Below are 13,915 nucleotides of genomic sequence, written 5' to 3'. Positions count from 1 at the left end.
GTTAGGTAAAAATTACCAATTTCCTCAAATTGTAATATAGGTATATCACAGCTAAGCTGTATTATGTAGATACATTGAGCAGGCTATCAATTTTATCTCTGCTACTAATAAGCTTATATAAATAGAAGCCTACATTTATCATTTTCACATGCATATATTGATTTGAATCAGGCAGTACCAAAACAAAAGTGGTTAAGAGCACTCCACTGACAGGAGATACAGGAGACATTTTTATAGAGAAGAGGTGGAAGCAAAGCAAGGAAATTATTTGATTGGCTATAGCTTAAGTGGTTGCCTTCTTTGGGAAAGCCTAGTTGACTGTTTGTGATTGGTTGTTCTTGTTTCATTTTCTTGGCTTTGAGTGCATTGACTCTGGCTTGGGTTTTGCTTACATATGCTACCAAGGTATGAGAGCCACCCCAGTCCAATGACATCCATGTTTAATTATTTTAACAATTGATGACTCCTAAATTTTTATCTCTAGACCAGATCTTTATTTTGAGTTTCAATTCTTTATCAACTTACTTCAGGGGACGATTTGTTGTACATCCAAAAGGCACGTTAAATATAATATTTCCAAAGGGAAATAATCTCTTACTATACTCAAACTTGCTTTACTTCCTCTGTTTTCTGTCTTCATGAACAGCTTCATCATCCACATAGGCGCCCAAAGTTTGGTTTCATCCTCATTTCCAACATCCAGTCTTTCAGTCTTTAAATTCTATGGATGCAACCCATTATATCTCTCTAATCCTTTATCCTATCCAGAAAAGCTACCGCCTTAATTCAGGTCTTCATCAACCACCTAGCTAATGTCTATCCAAAACAAATGGACTTTTCTATTAAAAAAGAAGTCCTCCATCTAAATTCTGTAGCTTAAATGTTGTCATTACCATCTACTTCATCATCCAGACTAGAAATCTTGGGGTAATCTTTGATCTTTCCCAAATTAATCAATAGCTTCTGACAATGTTATCACTTAATTTTCTTTTTTTTTTTGAGGCAGAGTAGCCATGAATTACCTACTGCCAGTCCTTCTCTTTTTTGCTGAAGAAGACTGGCCCTGAGCTAACATCCGTGCCCATCTTCCTGCACTTTATATGTGGGACACGTACCACAGCATGGCGTGCCAAACGGTGCCATGTCCACACCCGGGATTCGAACCGGCAAACCCCGGGCCGCCGAGAAGCAGAATGTGCGAACTTAACCACTGCACCACGGGGCTGGCCCCATCACCTAAATTTTTAAAATCTAGTCTCTGTTCACAAATTCTACTGCCATCAGTGCTGTAGTTCATTCTCTCATCATTTATTATCCGGAAAATGTAACAGCTTTCTAACTAGTACCCTGCTTCATGTTCTATTTTTCCTAAATCTATTCCCCACATAGTAGCAGAATGATCATTTTAAACAGCAAATATGACAATATAACTTCTCCAATTAAAACACTTCCATTTTTCTCCTTTCGCAATGGGAAGGAGTCTCAAATCTTTACTCTGATCTACAAAGGTTTTCCTTGACCTAGATCCTGCCTACCACTTAAGCATATTCTTTGCCACATTCACTTCAAGATTTATTTTAAAACTATAGCAAACTGTTTGGATTTGTCTGCATTCACCATGCTGTTTTCTTTTGCTAAGATTTTGCGTATGTCATTCCTTTCTCCTGAAATGCTCTTTCCCAGGAATGCCCTTTCCACAGATATCTCCATTGCCTAAATTCTATCCATGGCATCACCTCCTATCGTAGAAAGTCTCTGGAACATTCAGCCTTAGATAGGGACTTCACAACTGTGCTGCTATACTATCCCGTGAGGAACTTTGCACTTGCCACAGTATCATAATAATTGATAGATTTTAGTCCACTGGAATGTCAACTCTTTAAGGAAAGTCTTGTGCAATTTTTGCATTTGGAGAGGAGGCACCATTTCAAGTAATATGAGTAAAAACAATGGTACCTTAAGCTTTTGACAAAGCAACGAATTAATTAATAATTAATTATTTCAATATTCAACATTTACTAATTCACAGACTCTGTGCTAATCATCCTAATTTTTAATTTAATTAAATTATTATTTTAAACATTTTTCAGATTATAAGTGCTCTGTCAGAAACTCTGGAATGAACAGAAAAGTATATATAAAAGAATAAAAATGACCTATAACACTAATATCTAGAAGTAACTGATATTATTTTTGCTTTTGTTTCTCCTTCTAAAAATATTGCTTTAATTGACTGAAGTTTGATGAAGTAGAAAAGTAACTTGCCACAGATCGCTCAGCTAATATATGGTGGGCCTGAGATTAAAATGTTCATTTGACTCTAAATCTCATGAGAGAATATATTCTCTACATTCCTGAGAGTGGAACCAGTCCTGAAGAATGGGAAGACAAAAGATGCTATCCCAATTCAGACTTTACTTTTAGGTTCCAAGAAGTCAAACTTTAAAAACAGCTTTATAAAGTGAGTTTCTGGATTTTGTCTTCAAAATATTTCATGCAACTCTTTATAAAACAGATTTGTTTTTACTCTATAACAAAAAATATAAGTAGTCCTAAACAGTCTTGAAATAATTAATCTGGATCATAAAAATGTTTGTTGAAAAATATAACTTACTATATGATTCTAGGTAACCAAAAAAACAAAAGCCAGACAAGCTGCAAACTTAGTGTTTGAATTTTCCTAGTTAATGTCATATTTCCTGTGAATGGTGGTGATTTTATTCATTAATATTAAAAGACCCTCACACAATTACGAAGGTATCATTAGTAAATATATATGTGTGTATATATGTCTTCTATGATATTTTTCATTGCCGGAAGATATTTGCAACACATACAGCTGACAATGGATGTACATTCAGAATATAGAAAAAACTACCGAAATTAATAAGAAAAGACAGACGACTCAAAAAAAAATGGGAAAAGATTTGAACAGGCCCTTCATAAAAACAGGAAATCTAAATGATCAGTTAACACAGGGGTAGGTGCCCAACATCATTAATAATCAGGCAAATACAAATTAAAATTACAATGATAACATTATAAGCTATACCAAATTAGCAAATATATAAAGATATAGCAATAATAAATGTCGGTAAGTATATGGGACAATGGGAACTCCCATACAGCAATCAACAGCTTGGTATTATCCATAAAGTTAAAAAAGCACATGCCCAGTAACCTAGCAATTCTTCATCTACGTATGTCCCCTAGACAAACTCTTGCACGTGTGCCAAGATATACATATAAGAAGGGTCATAGCAATATTATTTTAATGTCTAAAATCTGGAACCACCCAAATGTCCATGTACATTTGAGTAGATTAATAAATTATGGCATTTTAAGACAACAGGATATTAGTAAATGTTGAAAATAAACAGACTAAAGCTACCTACAGCAAGGTGGATGACTCCTGCCACAATATTATGAAGAAACAAGTCTCAAAACATATGTATAATATTTTTATATTTATTTAATGTTAAAATAGGATTTCACTTTTAAATATTTTATTCCCTTTGATTAAACAAAAAAGGAGGATCCAAATGGAAATCCTGAGGACAAATAAGAATCCAACAGTTCATTAGTCTTTTTATCATGATGGGTAACAAAATATTGAGACATTAATTCTGTCAGGCACTGAATATTTAATAAATAACACAGAAATTACTTTTTGAAGTGATAGCCCAAAATTTACTGAGTTGTAAATATAAAACCTGAAGAAGAGAAAGAGCAGCCCCAGATATCCAGACATTGGCCTGGTCCTGTCACCTAGGCCTTGGTATTCTCCTCTTGAACAGAAACAACTTCACAGAACATCAACATAGACATGACTATACAGATGATGACAAAAGAAGACCATTCCATAGATATACCTGAACTCAGACAAAAACACTGTTCAAATAAACAAACTAACAAAAGAGACAGAATGTCTCCCTATTCTAGCTATTAGGACTGTTGCTCCTCTAACAATTATAGCTCTAGCCTCCCCTCACTGCTTTTGCCTCTCTTCCTGGGAGGTCTTTCAAGTATGGTTTTATTGTTGTGATTCATGATTCTGTAAAATTTTAGGCAAAGTCTCAGTCACATGTGATTTATAAATACACATACCAAACACAAAGGTCAAGGAATCTCGGTTGACTGTCATTTGGTTTAACTGTGGTACTGACTATCCAGTTTTGCACATAACGTGGAATTAATTCTGAGTTATCTCTTCTCCCTCCAGTCATGAAACAATCTCTTTTCCTTTCAAAAATAATGTTTGATCTTTAGCCCTTCAAAATGTTCCTTAAGGTAACTTTTCTCATATCATCGGTTTTTCTTGGGCAACTTATTAATATATTGATTTTGAAAAAAAGTATGTTAAACTCAGCACATTATATGGTTTGTCTTTATTCTGAAGGTAATCTTTCAGCCTTTCTTTCTCTTTTTAAAATGTGTTTCTTTTAGATATGTCTATTCATGTAATAATGTATATTGCAAGCTTCATTGGCTGGAAATATGTAACACAGAGCTCAATAATGAAGCAAACTATAATTTAACATCAATAAAAGATCAGTAATTAAAATTTTAATATCATGCAAATAGCATTTTTTATACAACAGAAAATTTCAAGATAGTACGTCATGGAGTACTTAGGCAATAGAAATGTGACCTGGATACTTACCCTCAACAACAAAATGAGTAACAATGCCAATTGCAATTCCTATGATTGCTACAATTGCCAATGTGAAAAGAGCTAGTCGTATAGGGTCCCAAAATTGCTGTCTTCTTTGATACTCAACTCGTGGGTAATCATCTTCTGAAAATTCAACTGGTCTGTGATAAGAAAGAAAAAAACAGTAAGACAGTAACAAATTCATTATAGTTCTACTTCATGTCTACTTGCTATACTCCTCGAAAGTAGTTTTTACTGCTAAATATCAATAGGATACGTAGATCTTGAAAAGAACGAAAGGTTTTAATTTGTACACCCTCCGCCAACATGCCAATCACAGTATGAGTTTTAGTTAAAGCTCTACTGATGCTGACATTCAAGTGAGAATATCTTCTCACTGGATTTTGTTTGATGTATTGGCAATTTGAAATTTGGGTGGCAAAATACAAAGATTCAATTAAAAGGTAATTTATAAATAACATTTCCATATTTTAAGAAGGGAGTTTTTCGCAGCAAAGTTATATAATAATCTCATCATTTTTACTTGATTAAAAATAAAAGAATTTATTCCAAGTACTTTTTTAATGACCTTAAACAATTTCTTAATGCCTTGTTTTAAAAGTAGGAACATTACTTTTGAAGACCTGATCATGATTCTTCACATTTTTTATTAGTACCTCCCAGTGAAATCACAAATTATGAATTGTACTTGACGAGTCTCCAATCCCTACTAGAGCTCTTCCTCTCCACTTGATTCTTAACCTATTCCAACTCATGCACTACCTCCCCACTCGAAATATCTTATGCCGTTTTAATCACCTTTCTCCAACTTGAAAGTTGACATTTATATACTTTATTTTCTGAATCCTCAAATAGGATTCAATATTTAATATCTTGGGAGATACTTTTATGTGTTTTCGTATTTATAATTTTATCTATCAAATATTACAAGCTTTATTCATTAAGTGACATAATAGAAAGTCCTTAGAATAGTATCTACTACATTATAATAATATTTCAGAAACTGTTCTACAGCCCACATATATAGTGTGAACTGTGCCAAAACAAAACTTTGTACAAGAGAAAACAATTAGCTTTTTGGAGTGCTATGAGTGTCAGAAGATTTTATCAAGAAAGTGACATGACTAAAACTTTGAGTAATAAAAGTTCTCCAGGTATAAAGAAAGGTGGAAAGAACAGAGAGAAAAAAAGGCTAGTGATGTGAACTAGCATTCATTACTAATAGTTAGTACTGGGAGTAAAAATATACACATAAAATACAGCTTTTGCCTCAAAGAATTTACGGTCTCCAAGGTATGTTCACAATTGCAAGTTTTCACAGCACTGCTATCCTAGAAGGAGGATATGGTAAGGCTGGTGGGTGGACGACCTCATGAGGTATCTCATAACCCAAAGTAAAGAGCTTGAAATTGCCTCTGCAGGAGATGGGGAGCCAAAATAAGTTTTAATCAGATTGAGAATTTAGAATAATCTCAGAGGTATAAATGAGGATGAGGATCAGAGCAAGGGTGCAGACAGCAAGACCAGTTTAGAGGTCATTTTTAAGTTGCAAGAGAGAAATGATGAGGGCCTGAACTAAGGCAGAGGCAGTAGACCGAGAGGAGATGGATTTAGCTCCAATTCTCGAGTTTTGTTGATTGATTGCTAAGCTGTGGGACAAGGAAAAGATTAATGGCTCTTTTGTTTCAATGTCCAAGTAAATGATTGTACCTCTAAGCAGGATGAAGATGATTAAATGAAGAGAAAGTGTTTCCAATGTAGACATGAATGTTGTTAATAATGAACAATGTGCTGCCCTTACACTTGGATCTGAGCCAAATGGAAAGCATCCATTCTATGCCCTTTCTTTTGATTTATTTTATTTTAGTTGTGTCACTAACACCTGTTTGCACGACTCTAATAAAGCTAACTGTTAAGGTTGGTACCACACAACCCAGAAAAAACAAAAAGTTAATAACGCCCCTGTGTACAATGTCTTCCTCCTCATCCATAATTGAAGTATCCATTTCCAAAACATGCAGCATTAAGTATTCTTGATTATTTAGTTTGTGGATATTATGATTGCTGCATTTCTTTTTTATTCTCATTTCCTTTTTTCCTAAGTTTTGTCAATTTGATTGCTGCACCTTGAACCCTTCAAGAAGTAAGAAATGACAAAAATCAAATTCTGTCAGATTTATGGGGGTGATAGCCACGTATTACATCACAGTAATACTGTGTCATAGTAAAGTTTTTTTTAATCACGGTCATATTTAATTTTAAAATGAGTTTTGTCTGATAATCAGCTATTCTCAGTCTGATAGAACTGGAATGTTGACTATCATCTCATGTGGAAGTTGAAATAAGTTTTACCAAATATTCATTTCTGTATTTTGAAGTTAGAGCTAGCAGGAGCAGTTTGCAGACACCAGCTAATTGTAAAGGAAGTGATGTTTACCCTAATTGGGGGAAATAAAGTCATAAAAACTCAACAAAAGTAATCAGAAAATTTGAAGAAATTTGTTGGCTAGGCTGTTGTGAAATGTTTGTGATGAGCATAATAAACACAATGCATTAAAGGCAGTGTTAAGTGTGCAAAAAATTTGAGAATTTGGTATGATAAGTTAGAAAGATTTTTTCAATGTGCAAATGGTTCAAACTATGAAAAAGACTTTTATTTTGATAACATTAAAAAATTCCTTTATATATTCCTATATGTTCCTTCCAATCTGTACATGACAATTATTTATTCACTTAATCTGAACGTGAGTCTGATGCTAAATGGTACTTTGTATTGCATCTATTTAAAAGAGAGCATTAAGCATAAATTTGTTCTTTAGTATTTATTTTTGTAGGGGAAAGGTTGTTGTTTTGGCCTTGTTTTATTTTGTTCCTATTAAAGTAAAATGAAAATAAAAATTAGGAAACATAAATATGAAGAAGGAAAATGCAACTCAAACTTACTCCTCCATTAAAACAATCTTTTTGAAGTTAAATGGAAAATGTTGGTACATGGTGAAAGTGGAGACTGCTTTTTTATGATGGAATAAACACAGATCAACTAGGTTTAATCCTGATTTTACTAATGTCACTAAGTTAGTTAAACTCTGGAATTCAGTCTTCTTATCCGAAAAGTGAGGAATAAAAGCCTTTTACAGCTTTGTTAGGATCCAAAATAGTACAAATAAATAATATCAGTAAAGAATCAGAGGATAGTCCTGTTTATTTCCTTCACAGAAGCAAACAGCATTGTTTTGCTCTGTTTTTGGTCTTGTCTTTAAATATAATTCTTCAGATAATCTAACACTTTATAGTAAAGTATATTTCCGTATTTTCTCTAGAGTTATCTGTAATTCAACACAACTAATTTCAAAGTTATCCGTGTATGTTACTATTCTTTATAATTTATGAAAATCATTATTTCTAGATGTGTGGCAAAACTAATCATAAACTGATCTCTGGACGCATAAACATTAAGAATATAAATCCCTCAGCCTTGGGTGCAAAAATGCTCTGACTAGTTCAGCCGGTTCCACATACCTGCCACTCGGCAGAATTAAAATAAAACCATGATCCTCAGTCTGAAGGCAACAAACCCAGAATATTTAAAATAAAACCTGCTGGGATAATGCCTTATCCTTTAATGCTTCGATGTGGCTATCAAATAAAAATGGCATTGCTATGACATCACATCAGCGTAGTGAAGATGAATAAGATGTCTGTGATCATAAATAAGAAGGTGTAGATTAGGTGGGGAGAGGGGACTACTTAGAAAGAGTGAGTGAGCAAGTCTTCTCTGTGATGGTAAATTATTATGGAGAAGCAGCTATAAACCAGTGAGTATTTCCTGGCTTAAATTTTTTGAGTAAGAGAAGTATTTCTGTTTCTTTAGCAGAAAAAATTCCTTTTATATTCCTACAGAGGTAGCCCCTGCTTATATTTTTTCCTGAGTCTAATCATACGCTGCTATTTCATTCTAATGACTTGACTTAGCTAGATATAGCAGACTAACTGCATTATCGAAGACCAAAAAGATCTACACACACAAAAAAAGCTGTCTTACACCTTTCTCTCCAGACAGCCTCACAGATATTCGACAAAGAAAGCAAACATAACCTACAATACCATCCCCTCCGAAGGGCCACCTGCGGGGAAAAGCAATTAAGCCTGAGAGTTATGTCCTCTTTTAGAGGCAGCCTCTTTGATGATAAGTGCTGTAATCATACCTAAATAAATAGGTGAGAAAACTTGCCCCCTCCCAATAACTAGTTGTAATGAGCTCTACAATTAGTATATCAAAGGTGGCTGACCATCGGACACATGAGAATGGCTTATTAGAGAGAGGTTACAGCTAGTTCAGTCGAGCTTTTAAGAAAGTATATTTAAGTAATTGGAATAGAGTTGCTTTCCCAGTTTCTTTTATAGACCTTTTCCGTTTTTTTTTGCTGAGGAAGATTCATCCTGAGCTGACATCTGTTGCCAAGCCTGCTCTTTTTGCTTGAGGAAGATTTGCTCTGAGCTGACATCTGTGCCAGTCTGCCTCTATTTTGCATGTGGGTCACTGCCATAGCATGGCCACCAGTGAGTGGTGTAGGTCTGTGCCAGGGAACCAAACCCAGGCCACTGAAGCAGAGAGCAGCAAACTTAACCACTAGGCCATGGGGCCAACCCCCAACACAGACCTTTTCTTAAAATGGAGACTTTTATGACAAATTAATTAGGGTTCTAACTAGTGTAGTTTAAGTAGAAGTACACAGAAGTAGGCCATCTTCATTGTATATTTATGCATTAAATGGCAGGAGTGTCTTCTATGTTAGGCACAATGGGGAGATTGCTATATGATTAAGACATGTGCCAATCCCTCAGGCCTCAACCTAGGTATATCTTTTGATCTTTATTGATCTTAAGATGAGAATCCAGGGGAGAAATCCAGTGAAAATATATGGAAAAGTCATAGTATTTTTGGCTAGATTAAAGAATAATGAATTACAAATAAGTCATGATAATGAAGATATAGTGCCTAAATGATTCTTATTTCAGAATTTTCAGAGTTAATCTATTTGTACCCTTTTAAAGAGTTAAATTGAAATATATGTAAGCATATGTGGTTTGGATGGATTGTACATGTCACAAGAGGACACTCATATGATGGGGGAAATATCCCTAGGCTAGAGCAAAACTTCTTTAATCATCAAACATCACTACCAGCTAATCTCTGGATGGTATAATTAAGGAGTCAGATGGCAAAAGGGTTACGTTTTAAATTCATATTTAGGATTTATTTTCTGCCTGTCTTTTTCTTTGATATGACTTAAGCCACTAATTTGAGACACTTTTTAGCATGTGGTTTGATACAGTACTCGGCCTCTTTTAAACTTAATCTCTCAGTGCTTTAGCTTATTCAGTTATAAAATGGGGATTTGACCCAGTTCATTACTGAAATATACGGGCATCACTTCTCCCATTTCTAGATTTCATAATACAGTCAGTGCGGGTGTTTGATTTTCTAAGGTTATAGCACCAGAAAGCATTTATGCTGTAATTGAGTAATTATTTATTGGTTTAGCATTGATTGACTAATTCTCAGCTTCTCTGAGCTAATTAATCTACTGCTTTTCCAGGTCACATTATATAATATAGACATTTCCCAGTCCTTCACGTCTCGACCTAGGTATATTTTTTAAATTGTTGATCTTAATGTGAAAATCCATAGAACAAAGCTGGTTATGTATTATATTTATATAATAGAGTCATTTAATAATAAATATTATTAAAACTACAGTATTTTATTTGTTCATGGCGAGGCATAGCTTAGTCTAAGGCTTGTAAACTCAAGTATCATCTACTTTCGCTGACCTCCAAATTGATTAGAAGTTTTTCCAGCACTTTTTCTCTCCCACAGTCTTATTATGTGACTATTGAGTTCATGGTAAAAGGTCACCAAACTACAAAGTAATAATATGACAATGGATTTTTTCATGTAGAATGTGTCAAGTGTTTCTAGACAAGGCTCGGCTAGTACTGAACTTGGAACGTACCCAGAGCCACTGCTGCATGATCTGGTCAGCAGGATTGTTACATGTCCTTTTCTTACACTTAGTTAAATTCTATTTAAGAATTTTTATAATGTTCCTAATATATTCCAACGCTGGGGATACAAAAATTAAAACAGAAAAGACATAGACTTTGTATTCAAGGGGCTTATGTAGAGTAGAAAGATATAAAACAGTAAAATCGGGGGCCAGCCCAGTGGCGTAGTGGTTAAGTTCACGCACTCCACTTTGCTGGTCCAGGGTTTGCCAGTTTGGATTTCGGGCAAGGACCTACTCACTGCTTATCAACTATGCTGTGGCAGGTGTCCCACATATAAAGTAGAGGAAGATGGGCATGGATGTTAGCTCAGGGCCAATCTTCCTCAGCAAAAAAGAAGAGGATCGGTGGTGGATGTTACAGGGCTAATCTTCCTCAAAAAAAAAAATAGTAAAATCAATATGGTGTCATAGGGAAAATAATAGATATATCAAGTACTGTGCTAAGAAAACATAGAGGATTGGATAATAGAAGTTGTTTGGAAAAGGGACAGAAATGAGTATAGGAAAGACTTTTCAGATGATGTGACAGCTGAGCTAGCCCTTGAGGGAAAAAGGGAGTTCTCCAGCATGTGATAGTGGTCAAATACATCCTGCACCTGTTACTCCTTGTTTGTAAGCACAAAAACTTCTCATTATCATAACAGCACCTTTTTAAATTGGAATATGACCATAGAATTTATTTGGAAGTCAAAGAAAACTCACTGATTAGTAGCATTTTCCACTACCACTCAAAAGAAAAATTTATAAAATTGACAAAAGAAAACAATTCACATATTTTGGATAGAAAATGAGAAGTAATATGATTTTAAGAGAATTTGAGAAACCACATTAATGGTTTAAACAGTCTAACTTAGTCCAGTTGATGGTGGTGCAATTCTTTGTGTGAGAAATTTTCTTTGGATTTGATAAGAATTTCAAAGACCAGGAATACAAATCAAAGGACTCTGTTGATAAATGTCCTCGATTTTGTCCAAAAGGCACATGAGGGTACATTCTAAAAATGTCATGATGATAAGTGTCTACAGAAGCATAAGGAACTGGCAAAGTGATGGGTAACTGGGGGAATTTCAAGTATGAGTTAGTCATCAAAATGACTTCCCTATCAGCTAGACATGACTGGTTTGGCAGGCAATGGAGAAGAGAAAATTTGCAGAGTGTGGGCAGAAATTACATAACATTCTGCTCCTTTACTGGACTACACAATAGTTCTATACATGGGGGAGTGGTAGAGAGGAATGTTAATCCTATTAAATCCTATTTACATGGTGCAATATAATATAAAGGCATATAGGACATTTCACGATATCAGTGATAAGAATTTCATGTGTCTTCCAAAAATTCCTTAAAAAATTTTTTTTAGACCTGTGAATTCTAGATCCAGCATACAATCTATCCCCCTTTGTAGCTGACCTTTGAAATCATGATTGCAATTATGTCAGCACCCAGAGGTAAGCTCCTCTCATGCTGTAATATCAGCAAGGTCAGCTCCACCTCTGAAAGCAGTTACACAAGAAACAATATTTAGTAATTTAATTCTTATGAATATGAGTAACATTTCTATAGTTTCTCTGTGTCCTTAAAAAATATACCAGGCTCTTCAAAATCTTCTGCCTTAAGAAGACTTTATGGTTCCTATGACTGCCAAGCATACTTTTAATAAGACACCTTTTATTTCATTCATTCATTCATCCTATGTTCATGGAGCAGCCACTTGTTTCAGGTGTTGTTTTAGGTAATAGGCATATAGCAGGACAGAGGATATATTCTCTACCTTCACGTTTCTGTTTGGGAAGACAGACAGTGAACAACAAATAAATCTATACATAAATGTAAAGTGTCAAGTAACAGGATAGAGAATAAATGGGGGCGAGGTGGGGTGGGATGGGGTGAGATAAAGGTGATCGGGGGAGGCCTCTCTACAAAGGGGGGCATCTAAGTAGAGGCATGAACAAAGTGAAGGATGGAGTCATGCAGATTTCTGAGGGAACAGTAAGTTCAAGTGTCCTGAAGTAGGAGCAAACTGGGTGTGTTTTCAGAAGAGTGAGAAGGTCAGCGTGACCAGAGTGCAGTGAGCAAGCAGAAGTGGGAACAAGACGAGGTCAGAGAGAGTCATGTACCAGATCATAACCTACCAGGTCACAATAAGGACTCCTTTATGGGGTTCTGAGTGAGAAGGGAAGGCATTACAGAGTTTTGATCAGTGAAGTGGAGTGATCCTATTAAAAAGATCACTCTGTGGAGAATACACTGTGGTGGGGGGTGGAGGGAGCATGAAGGAGGGAAGCAGGGAGACTAGTTAGGGAATCGCTGCAATAGTTCGGGAGAGAGATGATGGTGACTTAGACTAGGGTGTTAGTACTGAGGAGATCAGAATATATAATTGGATTCTGGAGAAATTTTGAAGGCAGAACTGACAGACTTTGCTGATGAATTAGTTACAGAATGTGAGAGAAAGAGAAGAGGTAAGGAGGATTCCAAATTGTTTAGACTGAACAAGAGAAAGCAACATTTTGAAGGTGGTGAGACCCCCTATCTCAAGTTAATGCCTCTATGGAGCACTAATGTATAACACCAATTTAAAACAGCTGTTCTGGATGCCAAGGGGGTATAGAATTCTACCACTATGTAATCACCCCACTGAGAAGCTATTGCAAGAATTAACCACTGCATTTCACACTGACGTGTAAACTCTTTATCATAACCCTAAAGCTCCCTTCTGATGGCACCCTCAGCAGCCTGATCTGTCACACAGCCCCTACTGATCTCTCTCACATTTGATTCTCCAGCCTTTACCTGAGAGCATCTTTTCATCTTTCAAGAGTCACCTCTATAAAGAAGTCTTGTCAACATAGGAACTCCTGGGCAGGCTTTGACCCTAAGTAAGGAACTATCAGGTAGGTGGTGGATGTAGACATGAGCCATTTATTCCCTCTCTGTCCCAGGGCTTCCAAAGAGGCAGGAAAGGCTGGGATCTAGAGGAGTTAGTCACTGACAAAAGAACCTGCTTCCTCTGAGACTGGTTGCAGATACAAATGTATTTGTAAGTATAGGGGTAGAGATATGAAGACTCCTTTATGGATTTTACCCAGGAATCCATTCAGAATCTCAGAATTTATAGTCAAACATAATTTATAATTAATCCTCTTCTATCACCAATGCTAAAATCCCC

General features: G+C 35.5%; 1 protein-coding gene across 2 annotated transcripts in view; it reads right to left on the bottom strand.

Annotated features, from left to right (window-relative positions):
- The window catches only part of TMPRSS11F (transmembrane serine protease 11F), a 98,775-nt gene that overhangs the window by 39,193 nt on the left and 45,667 nt on the right, over window positions 1-13,915 (bottom strand). For both annotated transcript variants that reach the window (XM_070262397.1, XM_023638028.2), the window contains one exon: window positions 4,664-4,815. In XM_070262397.1, coding sequence (XP_070118498.1) covers window positions 4,664-4,815 — 152 coding nt within the window. The remainder of the gene's footprint in view (window positions 1-4,663; window positions 4,816-13,915) is intronic.

Source organism: Equus caballus, chromosome 3 (assembly GCF_041296265.1).
Source record: "Equus caballus isolate H_3958 breed thoroughbred chromosome 3, TB-T2T, whole genome shotgun sequence".
NCBI classification, from domain to species: domain Eukaryota; kingdom Metazoa; phylum Chordata; class Mammalia; order Perissodactyla; family Equidae; genus Equus; species Equus caballus.
Note: the sequence above shows the minus strand (reverse complement) of the source record. Positions and strands in the feature narration are given on the sequence as shown.